The sequence below is a fragment of the Spermophilus citellus genome (genome assembly GCF_964194105.1).
Source record: "Spermophilus citellus genome assembly, chromosome: 2".
Taxonomy (NCBI): Eukaryota; Metazoa; Chordata; class Mammalia; order Rodentia; family Sciuridae; genus Spermophilus; species Spermophilus citellus.
In genome coordinates this window covers 237,357,787-237,378,701 of record NC_138183.1, presented here as the reverse complement: position 1 = coordinate 237,378,701, position 20,915 = coordinate 237,357,787, and the positions used below count along the sequence as shown (strand labels likewise).

Below are 20,915 nucleotides of genomic sequence, written 5' to 3'. Positions count from 1 at the left end.
GCCTTGAACTTGTGATCCTCCTGACTCAGCCTCTGGAGTCAGTGGGATTACAGGCATGCCTGGTGTCAAGCTTTTTATAATATTGTTGCTGTAGCTCCAGGGATTTCTAAGAAGAATTGGGGGCAATATGGTGCTCCAGGGAAGAGATACTCTTTGCCAAAAATTATGCAGAAGACAGAGAGATGTGATCCTTCATGATTTGAAATTAGCTCTACTTCAGCCTCCTAATATTGTTGGTAGATGAGAATATGTTGTTGCCAAAGTCATTAGGCCTGTTTGTCTGAGGCAGCTGGTTTCAGTCCCCATTTCTGGGGTTAAGTTGTTTATATCGCTGTGAAATTCTTCCATCAAAAGCTACTATTTTTTCTTTTCTTGCAAATAGAAAAATCTCTTGCTATTTTTGATTTCTTAAGGATAGACTTCCTGGTCTTATTGATTCTTTATAGATAGCTCCAGGTCAAAAAGTTTGCTTTAATTTCTTTTTGGTTCACTGACTTCCTCTTTGTTCTTCCTTGAGTTTTTAGGAGATTTGTGATTTCATTGCACTGTTTTCCCCAGAATAATTTCCAGATAAAACTTCATTTCTTTTTTCTTTTTCATTCTGAGGTAAGTGAGAGTAAAGAAAATCGTCAGTGGGCTGGGGATGTGGCTCAAGCGGTAGCGCGCTCGTCTGGCATGCGTGCGGCCCGGGTTCGATCCTCAGCACCACATACAAACAAAGATGTTGTGTCCGCCGAGAACTAAAAAATAAATATTAAAAATTCTCTCTCTCTCTCTCTCTCTCTCTCTCTCCCTCTCCCTCTCCCTCTCCCTCTCCCTCTCTCCCCTCTCTCTTTAAAAAAAAAAAAAAGAAAATCGTCAGTCTCAAGTTTGGGTCTTATGGTTTTCTATTTAGAGTTTTGATCACACTTTGTTTTGAGCATAAGCTTTTCTGTGTTTCAGGCATTAGGCGGCATCACTGTGAGTTACTTTAGGAAGCTCTAGTAAGCAGTCTAGCTGAAATCCTGGTGCTTCACCCCCCACCCCCAGCTTTATTGTAATAACAGCAATTAGAATTATTATGTATCTACAAAGTGTTTTATGAAGTTGTTAGCCTATTTGTGATATTCCTACAGAGGTCTGCCTTATAATGAGTTTGTATATAAAAATCACTGGGGGAGAAGGTGAATTTGAGAACAGAAATAGGTTACGTTGCTTGTTTATCATTTTGGTGTGTTTAGGTTGGCAACTTCTCTACCAGGTAATTGGTTCAGCATTACCTGTTAGTGTGAGTTTTTGGATGCAGAACAGTTACATTGGAGTGTTTGTAATTCTGAACATAAATGTTGTTACTTGAGATCCAGGTTCTATTAACTGTTTATAATAGGGCACAGGGCTTTAGTTTCTTTTTCTTTTTGTGTTGAAAATTGAGCCCAGGGGTGCTTTACCACTGAGCAACATCCCTAGTCCTTTTAAAATTCTTAAAAAAAATTTTTTGTTGTTGTTGTTTTGTTTTTGTGGTGCTGGGTATTGAACCCAAGGCCTTGTGCATAGGAGGCAAGCACTCTACCCACTGAGCTATATCCCCAGCCCCCTTTAAAATTTTTTTTTTTTAATTTTGAGGTGCTGGGGCTGTAGCTCAGTGGTAGAGCACTCGTCTAGCATGGGTGAGGCACTGGGTTTGCGCCTCAGCATCACATTAAATAAATAAATAAACAAATAAGTAAATAAAGTTATAAAAATATATCTAAAAAAAATCCAGGGCTGGGGATGTGGCTCAAGCGGTAGCGCGCTCGTCTGGCATGCGTGCGGCCCGGGTTCGATCCTCAGCACCACATACAAACAAAGATGTTGTGTCCGCCGAGAACTAAAAAATAAATATTAAAAATTCTCTCTCTCTCTCTCTCTCTCTCTTAAAAAAAAATTCTCTCTCTCTCTCTCTCTCTCTCTCTTTAAAAAAAAAAATCCAGTCCACTTAATTTTTTTTTTTAATTTTGAGTTAGGATTTTACTAAGTTGGAGAGGATGGCCTTGAACATGGCATCTTTTTGCCTCAGCCTCCTGAGTTGCTGGGATTATAAGAGTTGCCACCGGGCTGGGGATGTGGCTCAAGCGGTAGCGTGCTCACCTGGCATGCGTGCGGCCCGGGTTCAATCCTCAGCACCACATACCAACAAAGATGTTGTGTCCGCCGAGAACTAAAAAAAATAAATATTAAAAAAAAAATTCTCTCTCTCTCTCTCTCTCTCTCTCTCTCTCTCTCTCTCTCTCTCCTCTCTCACTCTCTCTTAAAAAAAAAAAAAAAGAGTTGCCACCATGCCAGTTGACTGGAGGGGTGGGGGGATGAAGCACCAGGTTTTCAGCTAGATTGGTTACTAGAGCTTCCTAAAGTAACTCACAATGATGCTACCTAATGCATGAAACACAGAAAAGCTTATACTCAAAACAAAGTGTGATTAAAACTGGAAACCATAAGAAAAACAGAAAACCATAAGACCCAAACTTGAGACTTTCTTAAGAACTTCATACTCACAAGTGGGGATGCACACTTCTAATAATCCCAGTGACTTGGGAGGGTGGGGTGGGAGGATTGCAAATTCAAAACCAGCCTCAGCAATGGTGAGGTGCTAAGCAATTCATTGAGACCCTGTCTCTAAATAAAATACAAAAAAGGGCTGAGGATGTGGCTCAGTGGTCGTGTGCCCCTGAGTTCAATCCCTGGTACCCCCCCCCCAAAAAAAAAAAAAACCATCAAGGCTTCTTACCTCTTAATTTTATCTTTACCCATTAAATCACATTGGTGTTGTATTGACCTACCCCCCCCCTACTTTGCCCATTGCAGGATCAACTTTTTCAGGGTAAATTAGGATGAAATTTTTATATCTAGCATTCTCAGGTTTGAAATTTTTATAAAAATATTTATTTTTTTGTTATAGTTGGACGCAATACCTTTATTTATTTATTTTTTATGCGGTGCTGAGGATTGAACCCAGGGGCCTCGCATGTACTAGACGAGCGCTCTACCACTGAGCCACATCCCCAGCCTTCAAGTTTATATCAAACATTCTCAAGTTTGTGTTCTCAGACTATCTATTGCCTCTCTTTTCTAAATATACTGTGTTTCAAATACAAGGATATTAAAAGTGTTGCTGCCATCTTTTTTTCTCTTTTTGTACCCGAGATTTGAACTCAGAGGCAGTTAACCACTGATCCACATCCCTAGCCTTTTTTTTTATTTTTTGAGATAGGGTCTTGCTATGTTGCTTAGGGCCTCACCAAGTTGCTGAGGCTGGCCTTGAACTTGCAACCCTCTTGCTTCAGCCTTCTGAGTTACTAAGGTTACTTGAGTGCACCAAAGTACCTGTCCATCTTTGAGGTCTGTATGTGTATGTATGTGTGTGAGTGTTAAATATATTTAATGTTTCCTTCCCATGGTAATGGGAGTTGATGGATTTATTCTTTTATACTCTGTTGCCTGGCTCTCATGTGATTAATGACAAAGTCTAATAGGTGTATAATGATGGTAGAGAATAAGTTGGTAATGGTACAGATTTTTCTCTTTTTTAAAGGTATTTGGTAGAAACTGAATTTATGACCTTGAATCTATTTGTATCATCCCATAACTGACCACATTTTTCTCTCAATGTTGCTGTTTTTGAGAATTTCTTTTCTCTCTCCTCTGCCCGCCCCATAACTTTGAATATAAATATATACACATATTCAGTCTGTTCTATGCTAGGCACTATGTTAGGTATTGGGACTACTGCAGAGATTGTTTTGTCCTCGTAGAGTCTGCAGTTTAGTAAGAAAGAGTTTTAACAAGGGATTTCAAATGTGACAAAATCAAAAATAATTTTGAGATACCTGTAGTTACCTAAATTTATTTAATTTTTATATTTTTGATACATTTCAGAGCATTGAGAAGGTTTTTTCTTTTTTTCTTTTTCTTTTTAATGGTACTAAGGATTAAATCCAGGGGGCATTCTATTACTGTGCTATATACCCAGTCCTTTTTGTTTTATTTTTCTAAATTTTGAGACAGGGTCTCTCCAAGTTGGTGAGGCTCAAACTTGTGGTCTTCTTGCCTTACCCTCTTGAGCAGGTGGGATTATAGGTATGAGCCACCTCATGCACATGATAGTAGATTTTCTGTAGAAAATTCTTAATAATTTGTCAGCACTGGATATTAGGTGATGTTTTAGTTCTATATTGCCGTACACAAATTACCTCAAAATTTGTGGCCAAAAACAATAGCGATGATTATTTTTCAAAATTCTGTGGATTAGGATTCAGATAGGGCTGGTCTGGATGGTTTTTCTGTCCTATATGGCATCAGTTGAGGATCATTCATTTGTTTGCTTTTCAGCTGGTGATTGGGCTGGGCTAGAAGGTCCATTTGTGTCAGACCTTGACAGTCTTCCTTGTGGCCTCCCTCTTTCCCTGTGGTGTCTTTTTTTTTTTTTTTTTTTTTTCCAGGAATTATTTTTTTTAATTTTTTAAATTTTTAAAAAATTTTTATTGTTGGTTGTTCAAAACATTACATAGTTCTTGACATATCATATTTCACACTTTGATTCAAGTGGGTTATGAACTCCCATTTTTACCCCGTATACAGATTGCAGAATCACATCAGTTACACTTCCACTGATTTACATATTGACATACTCATGTCTGTTGTATTCTGCTGCCTTTCCTATCCTCTACTATCCTCCCTTCCCTCCCCTCCCCTCCCCTCTTCTCTCTCTACCCCCTCTACTGTAATTCATTTCTCCCCCTTGTATTATTTTTCCCTTTCCCCTCACTTCCTCTTGTATGTAATTTTGTATAACCCTGAGGGTCTCCTTCCATTTCCATGCAATTTCCCTTCTCTCTCCCTTCCCTGTGGTGTCTTAATATCCAGGACCTTTCTCTGTGGTTTTTCTCTCCAGGGCATCCTGCATTTCTTTAGCATATCATTCCTTTGCTGCATTCTGTAGTCAAAGCAAGATAAAAGTTCAGCTCATATTCAAGGAAGGAAGAATAGGTTCTCACTTCTATTTTTATTTATTTATTTTTGGTACTGGGTTTGAACCCAGGGGTGCTTTTTCATCAAGCCTTTTTTTTTTTTTTTTTTAATATTCTGAGATAGGGTCTTGCTCACTAAGTTGCTGAGGTTGACCTTGAACTTGTGATCCTTCTGCCTTAGCCTCCTGAGTCACTTGGATTACAAGAGTGCCCCACTGTATCCTGTTATTCTTGGTTCTTTATAGGTGTAGGATAGCATAAGAGCAAGAATTGGGGGGGTCTTGCTTGTTGGCAGAACATGTTTTTAACATTTATAAGGAGTTTGTGGGGAGTATTTTGGGTAGAATTCACAGGCAGATAAACTGAGGGTAGTTAAAGAGAATCCTTATTTGGGTCCAACTCTGAAATTGCAAGAGTCACTAGTCACATGTGTCTTTCATGTGGGTGGGAAAAAGATGGCATGAGAGTATTGCTGAAAACTTCCTTTTTTCTGTTCATAGTATACTTATGTTTTTCATGTTTATATAACGTGTGTGTGTGTGTGTGTGTGTGTGTGTGTGTGTGGTGTTGGGGACAGATTCTCAGGCCTTTACCCTGAGGCCAGGGAAGCACTCTACCTCTGATCTATACTCTGTGTTTCATGTTTGACAAAAAGATATACACAGATTTGATAGACTCTGCAATTACATTTTCGGTTGATTTTATTTTTTGAAATGAATGGCTTATTCCAGGTGCCAGACAAAAGTATATTTACTATGGCATCTGTCTCTATATCCTGATAGGTAATTTTTCTTATTTTTTTTTGAAGGAGTGAATACAGAGTAGCTGAATTTTATGATGTATATATTCTTGTACTTCATTGATTTCAGAGTTATTTCGTGTCAGAGGACTTGAAGTCCTTTTTGTCTCTTAAAAGCTATGTAAATATATTGTTAGAAAGGAGAGAGTGAAAGAATGATTTTCATTTTTCCTCAGCATCATTCCTTTATTTATTGTTTAGCAGTCTACTTTTATTTATTTTTAATTACTGTACTAGGGATTGAGCCCTGTGATGCTCTACACTGAACCACATCCACAGCCTTTTTAATTTTTTTATTTTCAACCAGGGTTTTACTACATTGCTCAGTTACTAACTTGCTTCTGAATCTTCGGGATTACTGGTGTGTACCACAGCATTGGATAGTGGTCTTGACCTCCTCTGAGGAAATGAATATCAAAAATAGAAAGCCACCTTTCAGTTGATACATTGGAACATGATTGAAGCCCCCATACATGTGGGCCTTGTACATGAAATATTGAGAGAGACAGTTGGAGATTTTATCTTTCTGTAGTAAGATAAGTATGTATTTAGACTCTGGAACCAGACTGTTTGAATTTTGAATCTACTGCTGACTGACTGATTTATGAGGATTCCAGATGAGTGAATTTATTTTTATTTTTGGTGCTGGGGATTGAACCCACAGGTGTGTATTATAGAATATATGTTAGTATGTAACTGATTTGATTCTGATTAACCACTGAGACACATCCCCTGCCCTTTTTTATATTTTGAGACAAGGTCTGGCTAAATTGTAGAGGTTGACCTAGACATTGTGATCCTTCTGTCTCAGCCTCCCAATAAGCTGAGATTATAGGTGTGTGCCACCATGCCTTTTTCACATGGTAAATCTTTTAATTAATCCTCAGGGTAAGCCTAATGTACATGCTATCAGCAGTCATATTTTATGGATGAGGAAGCTAAGGTTCAGGGAGGTTAAATGACTGTTAAAACAAAACAAACAAACAAAATGAAACACATACAAACACACACACACACACACACACACTCACACACAAAAGCTTTTTGTTTGTTTGATTTTAGGTGCTGGGGACCCAGCCCAGGACATTGTACATGGTAGGCAATTACTCTATCACTCACTTCCATCCCTACCCTGAGCTGCAATTTGATCAGCCGATCTTATTATCAGGTCCATATGTATGACTATACTTACTATACTGTCTCTAATTTAGAAATTATGAATAATAAAAATAAAATAAACACTACTTTTAACTTCTCCATCTATATTTAACCACAGCGTGTTGGCATATACTAAAATATGCTTTAGTGGTCTATACATTAGTAGAAAAACAGTTTGTGTAATAGTTGGAGTTTTTCTGTTTCTGGGTGTGTTTGTCTTCAGAATGTGTTACTTGTTTACAATTCTGATTTGTGATGCGTGGCCCAAAATTCTGTGTCCTTTTGTAAGTTCTGTCTATTCTTAAGAGTCAGGCCAAGGCTGTGTGAAGATGCATTATGGTTGGTGGTACTTGGATTTTGGACTTGGGGTTCTGTACAGTGTCATTTGAAGTATCCTGCAGTGCCCTATTGGAAGATTTTATTAATAAAAACAAATACTCCTGTAATCTCAGTGATTTAGGAGCCTGAGTCAGGAGGATTGCAATTTTATATTTAGTATGTTAAAAAAAATTTTTTCCCCCCACTTCTAGGGATTGAACCCAGGGCCTTGTACATGATAATCACACATTACCACTGATCTCCACCACTCTGCCCCAGTTTTTTTGTTTTTTTTTTTTTAAGAATTAAATTCTTGTCTAATCTGTGTGTTATAGAATATTTGTTAGTATGTAGCTGATTTGATCCTTAGACTTTGCCTTCATAGACATGTTGAAGTAGAGGAGAGATGCAGTTACTCAAATAAATGAGAGCATTGGACTCCATTTTAACAAAACCTTGTAGGTCTTATAGTTTACTGAATTACTGTTCCCAGAGGTTTTTCAAAGGAAAGTTTAGGATCTGAATTATTAGTTTGCAAATACAGCCTTAAGTTGTTTGTTTTGGTGTTTTTGTTCTTGCTGCTGGGCTCTAATCTAGAGTTTTTCTGTGTGCTAAGCATATACTCTACTATTGAGCTATATCTCAGCCTTGGTTCTGGTTTTTAGTTTACCTATGTAGCGGTATCCCAAATCACATTTAATTACTGTTGCCAGACAAAGGTATTTTATTCCCCCCACCCTACCCCATACTTTTTACTTTGTTTGTAAAATCTGCTACTTCTGCTGGTGGTTTATGCCTGTAATCCCAGCAGCTCGGGAGGCTGAGGCAGGAGAATCGGGAGTTCAAATCCAGCCTTAGCAATTTAGGAAGGGCCTAAGCAACTCAGTGAGACCCTGTCTCTAAATAAAATACAATATAGGACTGGGGATGTGGCTCAGTGGTCCTGAGTACCCTTGAGCTCAATACCCAGTAACACCCGCCCTCCATCCCCCGAAAAATCTGCTACTTCTCCGGCTCAGTGGTACACACATAATCCCTGTGACTCAGGAGACTGAGGCAGAAGGACCTCAAGTTTGAGGCCATCTTTGGCAATTTAGTGAGATCCTGTCTCAAAATTAAAAGGAATGAGAATGCAGATGAGTGGCCCTTGGGTTCAATCCTTAGTACCAGAGGAAAAACAAAATCTGCTACTTTGGGGGAACTTGTGTCATTCTGGACTCTGGTTTTAGTTGCTACTATTTGGTGAGGGAATCCTTAATGAACCCTGAAGAGGATTCAGTTATAATGACAACAGTAGCAGTAATGATGTTAACACTTCTATATCTCTGATCTTTTTGGAGCCTTACCACAAGTCTGTGAAATAGATATTGCAATTCTGGTTTTAGAGAGGAGGAAACTAAGTATCAAAGAGGTTAAGTAGGGGCTGGGGCTGTAGCTCAGTGGTAGAGTGCTTCCCTCATACCTGTGAGGCACTGGGTTCAATCCTCAGAACCACATAAAAATGAATACATAAAGAGATATTGTGTCCATTTACAACTTAAAAAAAAAAAAAAGGAAAGAGAAAAAAATAGGTTAAGTAACATATCCAAAGCCATATAGCTAGAGGGTGGAGTAATAAGCCAGCAAATGATCAAATTGCAAGGGGAACGTGAATAAACTTAGTTTCCACTGTGTTGTAGCATACTCTAGGTGATTTTTACGACTAGTGAATAAATAATAAGTATGTCTTATAATTAAGCAGAAAAAAATTTGTCAGGGTCCGTTCATGTTATTGGGTGGTGGTGTGTGTTTGGAAATGGGGAAGAAACTGGGCATTTATCTTTTGTAGATATTCCAGTCATCCTTTTGCTTCTATGTGCGTAATGCCTTTAGTGATTGAAAATTGATTTGGGGACTCTAGTGGCATCACAGACTATTCTTGGCACCCTTTGTCTAAGTCTACTTTTACTTTAAGGGACAGATTGGGAAACTTCTTTCTTCCTTTCAAAAAAAGAGAAATGAAAAACACCCTTGACTGGCATTTCTTCCTTAGCCACAGGCCTTTCTGACTTCAGTTTGATTTAGCTCCTTTTGTTTTATAGGGAATGCAGTAAAATCTCTTCTCAGGTAACTATTAAGAGCATATCAGAGAAGTTCCTTGTCCTTTTAAAGCAAAAGCAAATAGCTGTCTTCATTTAAAAAAAGAAAAATGCAATTGTTTTAGTCCCTCTCAGTTCTAATTAGGCAGATTTTCTCTCCTTTGAACTTTTGGTGTGTTTAGGTCCCTGGAAATTGGTAAGACATGCTCTTTGATAATCCTGAGCTTTAGTTTTTTAGTTGTCTCGATATTGATATTTATAGCTGCTCTTTCCTCTTCCTTCTGATTCCTTTAGGAACTTAAGGTTACATCACAGTTTCTGAGTCATGAATGCTCATGACCTATATTTTCTTCTTCCTCTTGAGTTTCAGGAGGTCAGAAGGTCAGGGTTTTTTTTTTTTTTTTTTTTTTTTAATTGGACTGCTGCTGTTTTCACTGTAAAATTATAAATGGCTTAAATGTATTTCTTGAAAGTACTTTTATATTGCACTTTTAGAATAAAGAATCTTCAAAGTGTGTCTTCTGAATGTCTCTATATTAGGTAAAAAAAAAAAAAGTTACAGACTCAGTGGACCATTAAGGTGGCACCTGTCTGGTTAGTAATTATTCACTTATGTAGCAGTTTGATCAAAGGGCAACTTGGGTTAGGTTTACATGTAGAATTTTTGTCCTAATTTGTGAGTTGTCAGGGACACCAAGATTATTTCCTTTGATAATTTATTCTTATACTATATAGGAGGTTAGCCTGCAGCTCTTTGATTTTTTTATTATGTGCATATTTATATTATTTAGTAATGATTGATGAAGGGCCAGAGGTGTGGCTCAGTGGTAGAGTGCGTGCCTGGGTTTAATCCCCAGCACAAAACAAAGAATGATGGGGGGGGTATCTTGAGGATAGAGTCTAAAGTTTGTTCCCTTGGCACTTTCTAGGGAGCTGTGTGCTGTAGAGGGCTAGGAACTTGGGAGTCTTCTTACTGTGGAATATGACTACTACTATTACTATAATCACTGTTTGTTTGTTTGTTTGTTTATTTATTTATTTATGTGTGTGTGTATGTATGTATGTGGTGCTGGGTATGAAACCCAGCGTCTCACGCATGCTAGGTAAGCACTGTACCACTGAGCCACAATCCCAGCCTGAAATTACTACTTTCTTTTTTTTTTTTTTAAAGAGAGATAATTTTTTAATATTTATTTTTTAGTTTTCGGTGGACACAACATCTTTTATTTTTTATTTTTATGTGGTGTTGAGGATTGAACCCAGTGCCCCGTGCATGCCAGGCGATCGCGTTACCGCTTGAGCCACATCCCTAACCCATTACTTTCTTTTATCATCATCACTATCATTATTAGGTACTGGGGATTGAGCCAGGGGCCCCTAAACATTGAGCTTCACCCCCAGTCCATTTATTTATTTATTTATGTATTCATTCATTCATTCATTCATTTATATTTTGGTGCTGGGGATTGAATTCGGGGGCGTTGGACCAATAAGCCAAGACAGGGTCTCACTGAGTTAGTTAGTTAGCCCCGCTTTGGCTGAGGCTAGCTTTGAATTCATGATCATCGTGCCTCCACCTCCTCAACCGCTGGGATTATAGGTGTTCACAACCGGTCGGCCCCAGTTCTTTTAATTTTGAGACAGGTGATAAGTTGCTGGCGCTTTGAACTTGCCCTTCTTTCCTGCCTCAACCTTCCAAATAACAGGCTTGTGCCACTTCATTGGCTTTCTGTTTGTATTTGTATGCATCTGGTTGTGTACTTTTTAGATTGCAGCCTGTTGAGAAATGTAAGGAACCAAATATTGTATGACATTTTATAATACATAATTATTACTTTTATTTTTCTTTTTTGGTCCTGGAGTTTGAGACTAGGGATGCTTTACCATTAAACTATATCCCCAACCCTTTTAATCTTTTATTTTGAGTCAGGGTTTTTCTAAGTTGCTGAGGCTGGAATTGAACTTGTGATCCCTGTACCTCAGCCTCCTGAGTTGCTGGGGTTATGGGCATGTACTACCATGCTCAGTGATTTTTTTTTCTTTTTAAAAGCTGGGTTTTAGGCCTTTTTATTAGGAGCAAAAGTTTTTCCCTGCATGATGAAAGAAAAATTACGGATTAGCTATTTTAGAGAATGACCTGATCTTTAGATATAAAGTAATGATATGTAGAGTAGGGCAGGATAAAAGAAAAATTCTGGGGAGAAGTGTCTTTTGGGGGAAGGTATGATTAAATAGGAAAGGAATATTTTTCCCTTTGAGCTAGGATTGTATTTGTAGTGGGAAACTTCCCTAATTGCAGGATGGATGTTCTTTGATATTATTCTCCATTCCTTAGATTTCCATGAGGACAACTGACAAGCACCTGAATGGACTCATTTTAGCTGCTTCAGTGTGTGGAGCCATTACTTGCTCCTTTGTTTCTTGCACCTGGTGTGACAGTGGCTACTGAGCACCATGAAGGTTGTCCCAGAGAAGAATGCTGTCCGGATACTCTGGGGCCGGGAACGGGGCACTCGGGCCATGGGAGCTCAGCGGCTTCTGCAGGAGTTGGTGGAAGATAAAACCCGGTGGATGAAATGGGAGGGCAAGGTAGGCAAACAGTTATTTTTGACATAGATTTGTAGGGATGACAGTAGAATGGGACCTTAGAATGGGTTAATGATAGAGAATTGAAATATAATTTATCTTGTATGGAACAATTGGAATATATGATTTGGGGAGATAGTTTACAAATTTTGAAAGAATTTAAAGACTAGGAATATCGTTGTTTAGACATTTTTTCTGATGGTAATTTAGACTTATCTCAGTTTGTAACTTGATTATTGTCTCCAGCTTTTTTTTTTTTAACCTATACTTATAATGAATTCTAATATAGAATGGTCCATGTGCTTTTGAGATAGGTTAAGCCATAGTTTATAAATATTTTAATTTTTTGTCTCCTAGAGAGTAGAACTTCCTGATAGTCCACGCTCTACTTTCTTACTGGCCTTCAGCCCGGACAGGTACCTAGTCCTTATCTGTAATTTCACCTTAAGATTTGTGATAGCATTACTTTTTGTATGTTTGGGCTAGCTTGATCTTCCAAGTTAATCCTTAGAGGTTTTCTGAAACACTGTGTAAGTGGAACTTTGCCAGCTTAACATAAAAGAAAAGAAAGTAGATGAGCAGTGCTAACCAGAAAAATAATGGGAATATTAAAGGAAATTGTGAACATTAAAACTTGGAAAGTTTCTCAGTAACAAATCCTTTGCCTGGGTGATATTGGACACCGGTGGCATGATGGCCTTATCAGCTGGCAAAAAATATTTTATGAGATAATAAGTGTCACTTGGGGACAGTGTGGAAAAACCAAAGCTTTTAAAGATTAGATTGTTTCTGTTGTACATAGATATGCTGCCTAATGCACAAGTCTTAGTTTCTTTCATGTTGGGATGGGAATAGTGTCAGTTTTCTCTGTTGCCCAAAAATGAAAAAGTTTATTATCCTCCTACATGCTTCTTAATTTCATTCCTACTCTTTGATTCCCTAGGACTCTCTTGGCCTCCACCCACGTGAACCATAATATCTATATTACGGAGGTGAAGACTGGCAAGTGTGTTCATTCTCTAATTGGACATCGCCGCACTCCATGGTGTGTTACTTTTCATCCTACCATCTCAGGCCTTATTGCTTCTGGCTGCCTAGATGGGGAGGTTAGGATTTGGGATTTACATGTAAGTATTTTCTTAGGCTGCCCTTTTCTTTGGTATTCTTATTTGCCATTGGGTTCTTAAGTCTGGAAGAGCTAGCCATGGTCTTAAGGACTTCATCTGAGTGTGTGTAATCATTTCCCACTTAATGGATAGGCAATCTAATTCATAGTTTTCCATTCTGAGATGAAAAACTATTAGACTATCCTTCTACCTGCATATTGTGAGATAGAATAGAAGGTTTTTAGATGTGTTCATGCTGGATTTCTAATGCCTTAGAGCTAAGAGCAGGATTGTACTGTACTTGGATCATGATTGTCAAAGCAGGTTGTTCCTTGTCCTGTTGACTGGCCAGTGGGTTGGTTGTTCTGTACCATGTCACGCACCTCACTAGAGTTTTTTCGGGCTTCAGAAACAGGAACTGGGGGGAACTCTTGTTGCTTATAGATTGCAAACAACTTGAAGAACTGACCTGACAGTATTATTTGATACATTAGTGTCACTGTCAGATCACTGATCTTGAACATTATTGTATGAAGGACATATTTAAAGTCTGTCCTATTAAGTAATCATTTTATCTTAAATGGGTTGCTCATTTGTTTTTGTTTTTCTTTTGGCAGTGCTGGGGGTTGATCCCATTGCCTTGCACATGCTGTGCAAGTGTTGGACTGATCTTGAAATTAACTTCCCAGTCTATTAGCAGTTTATAATCTGAAAATATTTGGGCTTGGTTCATTTGCAGGGTGGTAGTGAAAGCTGGTTCACAGACAGCAACAATGCCATTGCCTCCCTGGCTTTCCACCCTACGGCTCAGCTCCTGCTGATCGCTACTGCCAACGAGATCCACTTCTGGGATTGGAGCCGACGGGAGCCCTTTGCTGTGGTGAAAACAGCTAGTGAGATGGAACGGGTCCGGTGAGTGCTCCGCCCCACTGGCAATGTCTGGCACAGGATTGACAGGGCAGAGAACATTTACACTTTGGGAGACAGGTTGTTATCCCTGCTTAGGGCAATTGTTATCTCTATTCAAGGCAGGTTATTATCCCCACAGCTCCTTCTACTATTTTTATTATTTATTTTTTTAGTGGTACTGGGGATTGAACCTGACTGGGGCTTGTGAATGCTGTATCTCTGAGCTATATTTCCAGCCCTTTTTAAAATGTTTATTTTGAAACAGGATCTCATTCAGTTGCTGAGACTGGCCCCAAATTTGTTATCCTCTTACCTCAGCCACCAAAGTAGCTGGGATTACAGATGTGCACCACCGTGCCAGCGTTGTTCCTGCTTTTAAACAGCTGGTTAATCAGTTCATTTTTTTCATTCTAGCCATCATAATTTTATTAGCTTCATTTTCTGGTCTTTGTAGACCCAGGGTCATTAGAAACTATTTTTAGATTCAAAGCTATATTTGATATTGTTCTCCTCAGGGGAACTTGAAAGAGATTTGGGTGGTCTTTTAGATAGCTTGGTGGGGGATTTCTCACCCTTTGTTGTCTGTGGAACTGGACAATAGAGATTTCAATTTGCTAAGTGTTATTTATTGAGCCTTCAGGATCAAAACACTCATGGGAGACTGAGATTGTGGATTAGTGGTAGAGCACTCGCCTGGCATGTGTGAGGCACAGGGTTCTATCCTCAGCACCACATAAAAATAAATAAATAAAAATAAATGTATTGTGTCCATCTACAATTAAAAAACAAAAACAAAACCTACACATGGTAGGCCAAAGATGTAGCTCAGTAGCAGAGTGCTTGCCTAGCATGCATAAGGCCCTGTATTCAATTCCCAGCACTGCAAAAAGAAAAAGGAGAAAAAAAAAAAAGACATAGAAATAAAACAGGAAATTCTACTTATTTTGATATATTGTTTTCTTTTGATCCTTTTGCTATTGTAGTTGGATATATTCTGATTTTCTGGTTTCAACTATGTTGCTTGATACTGATACTGTTCATTGTTACAAGAGCACATACTTCTTGCCAGTGTAGCTGCTATATAAGGGAGGAACTGAACCTTCCGTAGAAAACAGGAGCATTCTGTGCTTCACTATGAAGTGGGCTCTTAGATATGAACAGATGTGTACTTAATGATGCTGCCTTCTCAGATGCAAACCTAGGTGTTTTTCAGAAGTGAAATTGTTATTTTTGTAATATGCATTCCTTTACTTTGGCAAGAAATATTTAGCCTTACTGTTTAAGTCTCTTAATGTTTTGAAAGCATGAAGTGTATACCTAGGTAATCCCACAATTGTTGTGAATTAGAAGATAGTTTCTCTTCTCAGTTAACATAATCTCTCTATGTATGTCTTTATTTCTTTCTTCTGTGATTCCAGTCTGGTGAGATTTGATCCACTTGGACACTATTTACTCACAGCAATTGTTAACCCCTCTAATCAGCAGGTAAGAGTCCAGCAGTTGCAATTCCATCTGAACTCTGAGTTACTTTCTAAATGAGAACTTTAATTCTGATTGGATTGGATTTCAGTTCTCAGAATCTGGATCTTTTTTTCTAGTCAGGACTTTATTTCGGATTATATAGTTAGAGTTACAGCCATAATCTCGACAGTAGAGTCAATTCTTTTATTTTTATTTATTTTATATATATATACATATATAAAATATATTTTTTATTTATTTTATATATTTTTTATTTATTTTATATATATATCAGTGGAATGCATTACGATTCATATTACACTTATAGAGCACATTTTTTCATCTCTCTGGTTGTATATAAAGTATATTCACACCAATTTGTGTCTTTATACATGTACTTTGGATAATGATATTCATTACATTCCACCATCATTTCTAACTCCCTGCCCCCTCCTTTCTCCTCCTACCCCCCTGCTCCCCCTCCCTACCCCACTATGAATCAGACTCCTTATATCAGAGAAAACATTTGGCATTTGTTTTTTTGGGATTGGCTAACTTCACTTAGCATTATCTTCTCCAACACCATCCATTTACCTGAAAATGCCGTGATTTTATTCTCTTTTATTGCTGAGTAATATTCCATTGTGTAATATGCCACATTTTTTTTATCCATTCATCTTCTGAAGGGCATCTAGATTGGATCCATAGTTTAGCTATTGTGAATTGTGCTGCTATAAACATTGATGTGGCTGTGTTCCTGTAGTACACTGTTTTTAAGTCCTTTGGGTATAGACCAAGGAGAGGGGATAGCTGGGTCAAATGGTATTCCAAAAAATATGGAACGCTTCACGAATTTGCATGTCATCCTTGCGCAGGGGCCATGCTAATTTCTGTATTGTTCCAATTTTAGTATATGTGCTGCTGAAAAGAAACAGTAGAGTCAATTCTTAACATCCCCTCCAAGTGATTGCCTCATTAAAAGTAACACTTGTCGTCAATATGGAGTGTTGAATAGCTTATCACTCGTGTGTCTCTGGCTGCTTTACATTGAGTTTCCCCTCACTACTTTTATGTCATGGAGATGCTTTTGATAAGAGAATTGGTTTGCTAACTGTACTCATTCAAATATGTTGCTAATTGCAAGTGAGTAATTGAACAGAATGATGATTCTGAATCTGAAGTCTATTAGTACTTAGTACTTCAAGAGTAGAAAGTTGTTGCTCATCTAAGAAGGTGGTTCTCTTTGGAGATTAGTGGTTGTTTTTCTTGATTTACTTGGAATTTCTACCTAACTGCCTTGCTCTACCCTTGCCCCACACTGGTTCATGTTACAGGGTGATGACGAACCAGAAATTCCTATAGATGGAACAGAATTATCCCACTACCGTCAGCGTGCTCTCCTGCAATCACAGCCAGTTCGTCGGACACCTCTCCTCCATAATTTCCTGCACATGCTGTCCTCCCGCTCCTCTGGCATCCAGGTGGGAGAGCAAAGCACAGTGCAAGATTCTGCTACCCCCTCACCCCCACCGCCTCCCAGGACTTCCGCTTACATCAGGCTCCGACAGCGGGTCAGTTACCCCAACACAGTTGAGTGCTGCCAGCACCCTGGGATCTTGTGCCTTTGCAGCCGCTGCTCTGGCACTCGAGTTCCTTCCCACTTGCCACACCAGGACAGTGTCCCCCCTGCTTCTGCCAGAGCTACTACCCCTTCCTTTTCTTTTGTACAGACCGAGCCCTTCCATCCCCCGGAGCAGGCCTCGTCAACGCAACAGGACCAGGGCCTCCTGAACCGGCCGTCTGCCTTCAGTACGGTCCAGAGCAGCACTGCTGGCAACACGCTCCGCAACCTCAGTCTGGGTCCCACCCGTCGCTCTTTGGGAGGCCCTCTGTCTAGCCACCCTTCTAGGTATCACCGAGAAATAGCCCCTGGGCTGACAGGATCTGAGTGGACCCGGACAGTACTCAGTCTGAACTCACGTTCTGAGGCGGAATCCATGCCCCCACCTAGAACCAGTGCCTCCTCAGTGAGTTTGCTGTCTGTGTTGAGACAGCAGGAAGGTGGCTCTCAGGCGTCTGTGTATACTTCAGCCACAGAAGGGAGGGGTTTTCCAGCGTCAGGGTTGGCAACTGAGTCAGATGGAGGGAATGGCTCCAGCCAAAACAACTCAGGCAGCATTCGCCACGAGCTTCAGTGTGACCTGAGACGCTTCTTTTTGGAATATGACCGGCTGCAGGAGCTGGACCAGAGCCTGAGTGGGGAAGCTCCTCAGACCCAACAGGCCCAGGAAATGCTCAACAATAACATTGAATCTGAGAGGCCAGGCCCTTCCCACCAGCCCACTCCACACAGCAGTGAGAACAACTCTAACCTGTCCCGTGGCCACCTGAATCGCTGTCGAGCTTGCCATAATCTCCTGACCTTCAACAATGATACCCTGCGTTGGGAAAGAACCACACCTAACTACTCATCTAGTGAGGCTAGCTCCTCCTGGCAGGTCCCCACCTCCTTTGAGGGCATGCCATCAAGTGGCAACCAGTTACCACCTCTTGAGCGGACTGAAGGCCAGACGCCCAGCTCCAGCAGGCTGGAGTTGAGCAACTCCGCTAGTCCACAGGAGGAGAGGACTGTGGGGGTGGCCTTTAACCAGGAGACAGGCCACTGGGAAAGAATTTACACCCAGTCCAGCAGATCTGGAACTGTATCACAGGAAGCCTTACATCAGGACATGCCTGAGGAAAGCTCTGAGGAAGATTCCCTCAGGAGGTAAGCCGTTGCTTTCCTCTGCATCCCTGCCTTTTGTCCTCATATCTTTTCCTTCAGTCCTATAGATGGTGTGGCTCTAGCTGAAGTGTCTTGGACCCACGCATCTGGTTCTGATCTCCTCATTGCATCATCTTAGGAAATTTTTCTCTGGTGGCAGAGATATGATTGGGTCTAGGATGAGTCAGTTGGCAGTACTAGATCTATTTCTGGCTAAATCCAAGGCCCTGGTTTTGGCCTTGAAAAGAGTGTAGATAGGTTAGAGAGGCATGAGGAGATAGAACCATTGACCTCTGCCCTGCTTTTTGACCTTCTTAAGAATTGTATATGTAGGAGTAGTTACTATGAGGTAAGAAAATGTCTTAGAGTGTCTGGGAATAAGTGGCAAAAGAGAACTCCTTTTGGTTTAGATTAGTATATTGTACTGGCTCTGTATGTTTTCTCATTCCCTTTTGGAATACTGCAGCTTGACAAAGGGCAAAGACACACACACACACACACAGAGATATTTATGTAAAGTAAGTAAAATTCAAAAACATTTTCCAGGTATGTGTGTGTGTGTGTGTGTGTGTGTGTGTATTTGTTTGGTACTGGGGTTTGAACCCAAGGATGCTTTACCACTGAACTATATCCCTGGTCCTTTTTTATATTTTATTTTGAGACAGGGTCTTGCTAAATTGCTGAGTCTGGCTTTGAATTTGTGATCTTCTTGCCTTGGCCTTCTCAGTTGCTGGGATTACAGGCATGTGCCACTGTACCTGGCTAGATACATGTCTTTAGATAGCACCTAAGTTGTTCAACTAAAATTTTTTGTTGTGGTATTTTTGTTTGTTTCTGAGGATTTTTATTTATTTATTTTAAGATGGGGGTTTCCTTGTGTTGTTCAGGCTGGTCTTGAATTCTGGACTCAAGTGATCCTCCCACGTCAGCATCCTGGAAAACTGAGATGATAGGTGTGTGACACCCTTCCTTTCTTGGTGCTGGGGATTGAACTTAGGGCCTCCTCTATGCTCAGCACACACTCTACCACTTAGCTACATCCAAAGCCCCAGGATTCTTTGACTGGACCTTTCAGATGGACATTCATCCTGGTGTGGGAAAAAGGAATTCATGGAAGGAAGGCTTCTCCATACATGGATTGGCATCCTGGCCAACTCTTTGATGAAAGAAACAAGAGTGGGTGTAGTTGATCGCCCACTACATGTTCCATGAATGGCTACGTGCGCATCTATCTTGATTTATTAGGGACTTCTTTCTGTAATTTTATAAAGGTCAAATCTAGCGAAATCACTAGCTCCCAGAATATGCCTGTTGGATCCAAACAGCATATTGTTCTGCATTATATCCTCTGCTGAAGCAACTGAAATTTCTCTGCCATAAGCTTCTAACAAGGGGAGGAATAGGGATTATGCACATAATGTACTTGTTATTTTGGGAGGTTACTTTAGACAGACACTCAGTCAATAAGCATTAGTTGAATGGTTATGATTTTTCTAGCACTGTGTTAGACACTTGGAGGCACTGTGCCCACTGGAGTATACAGTGTTATTATAATGCAAGACTTATTTATATGAAATTTATCAGAAATTTAGATGATCAGCCAGGTGTGGTAGCACAGGCCCATAATTCTCGCCACTCAGGAGGCTGAGGCAAGAGGATCACAAATTCCAGTGCAGACCAGGTAAATTTAGTGAGACTCTGTTTCACAATTTAAAAAGACTGTGGATGTAGGTCAATCTATGTGGCCCTGTGTTCAATCCACAGTTCCATCAAAAAAGAAAAAGTATAGGTGACCAAGCGCTTCCTTGTGTGGTACTGAGATTAAGTGTAGCCTAAACAAACAACAATAATAAAAAAGGTAGTCATTTTAGAGAAAGTGGTGAGGTAACATCAAGCAAGAATTAACAAAATGCATCTTGAAAAATGGTAGGATTTAGACAAAGACCTTTGTATTAGGGGCTCAGCAATACTAAAGGACTTAAGTGTATGGTGTATGTAAGTAGTTACTAAGGGGACAGAGGGAAGCTTGGCAGGATATGAAGGGTAGGCCAAACTAATGGAGAATAGTCACTGTGTCCAAATGAGTAAGACCAGTCTGGATGAACAAACAGCTCAGTTCCTGGTTTTGGAATATTTTGTCTTGCATAATGGCCCATATCAAAAGTTTAGGATTCTGTTCTCTTTGTCAAGAACAATGAGAAGGATCCAGCACAGCGCTGACATGTAGTAGACTCTTGAAGTTTAGTAAAGGCAGCCATAAAAGAACTGTCTTGTTATTGTTCTAGCAGTTCTTGCCTCCATGGTAGCATTGGGCTTCTGGTCAGTTTTTGTTCATTCTGTTCTGATAGTCCTTCTTGTGGTATTCTTGTGAGCAATCCTCAAGTGGTTAAAATAAACTCTACTGCATGATGATAATTTCAGATACCAATTACTGAGTGCCTACTATGTGTTAGGAACTGATCTTTCTTTTTCTTTTTCTTTTCTTTTGTACTGGGGATTAAGCCCAGGGGTGCTTAACCACTGAGCCACATCCTCGGCAATTTTTATAGACAGTCTTGCTAAGATGCTGAGGCTAGCTTTGAACTTGCGATCCTCCTGTCTCAGCCTCTAGAGCCACTGGGATTACAGGCATGTACTACTGTGCTTGGCAGGAACTGATCTTTCTTTTAATTTTGGGGAGATTAATGAGGTAAAGTCATTATTTCTAATTTCTACAACTCTGCTGTTCAAGGCAGGTGTTATGTTTCCTATTTT

General features: G+C 39.8%; 1 protein-coding gene across 5 annotated transcripts in view; it reads left to right on the top strand.

Annotated features, from left to right (window-relative positions):
- The window catches only part of AMBRA1 (autophagy and beclin 1 regulator 1), a 190,501-nt gene that overhangs the window by 27,252 nt on the left and 142,334 nt on the right, over nt 1-20,915 (top strand). For 3 of the 5 annotated variants that reach the window (XM_081279912.1, XM_081279911.1, XM_081279913.1), the window contains exons 2-8: nt 11,671-11,924; nt 12,279-12,337; nt 12,865-13,048; nt 13,767-13,939; nt 15,355-15,421; nt 16,732-16,878; nt 17,128-18,164. In XM_081279912.1, coding sequence (XP_081136038.1) covers nt 11,790-11,924; nt 12,279-12,337; nt 12,865-13,048; nt 13,767-13,939; nt 15,355-15,421; nt 16,732-16,878; nt 17,128-18,164 — 1,802 coding nt within the window. In that variant the 5' untranslated portion in view covers nt 11,671-11,789. Of the gene's footprint in view, nt 1-11,670; nt 11,925-12,278; nt 12,338-12,864; nt 13,049-13,766; nt 13,940-15,354; nt 15,422-16,731; nt 18,165-20,915 lie in introns of all 5 variants that reach the window. The other 2 variants (XM_081279910.1, XM_081279909.1) reach the window with 1 other exon arrangement.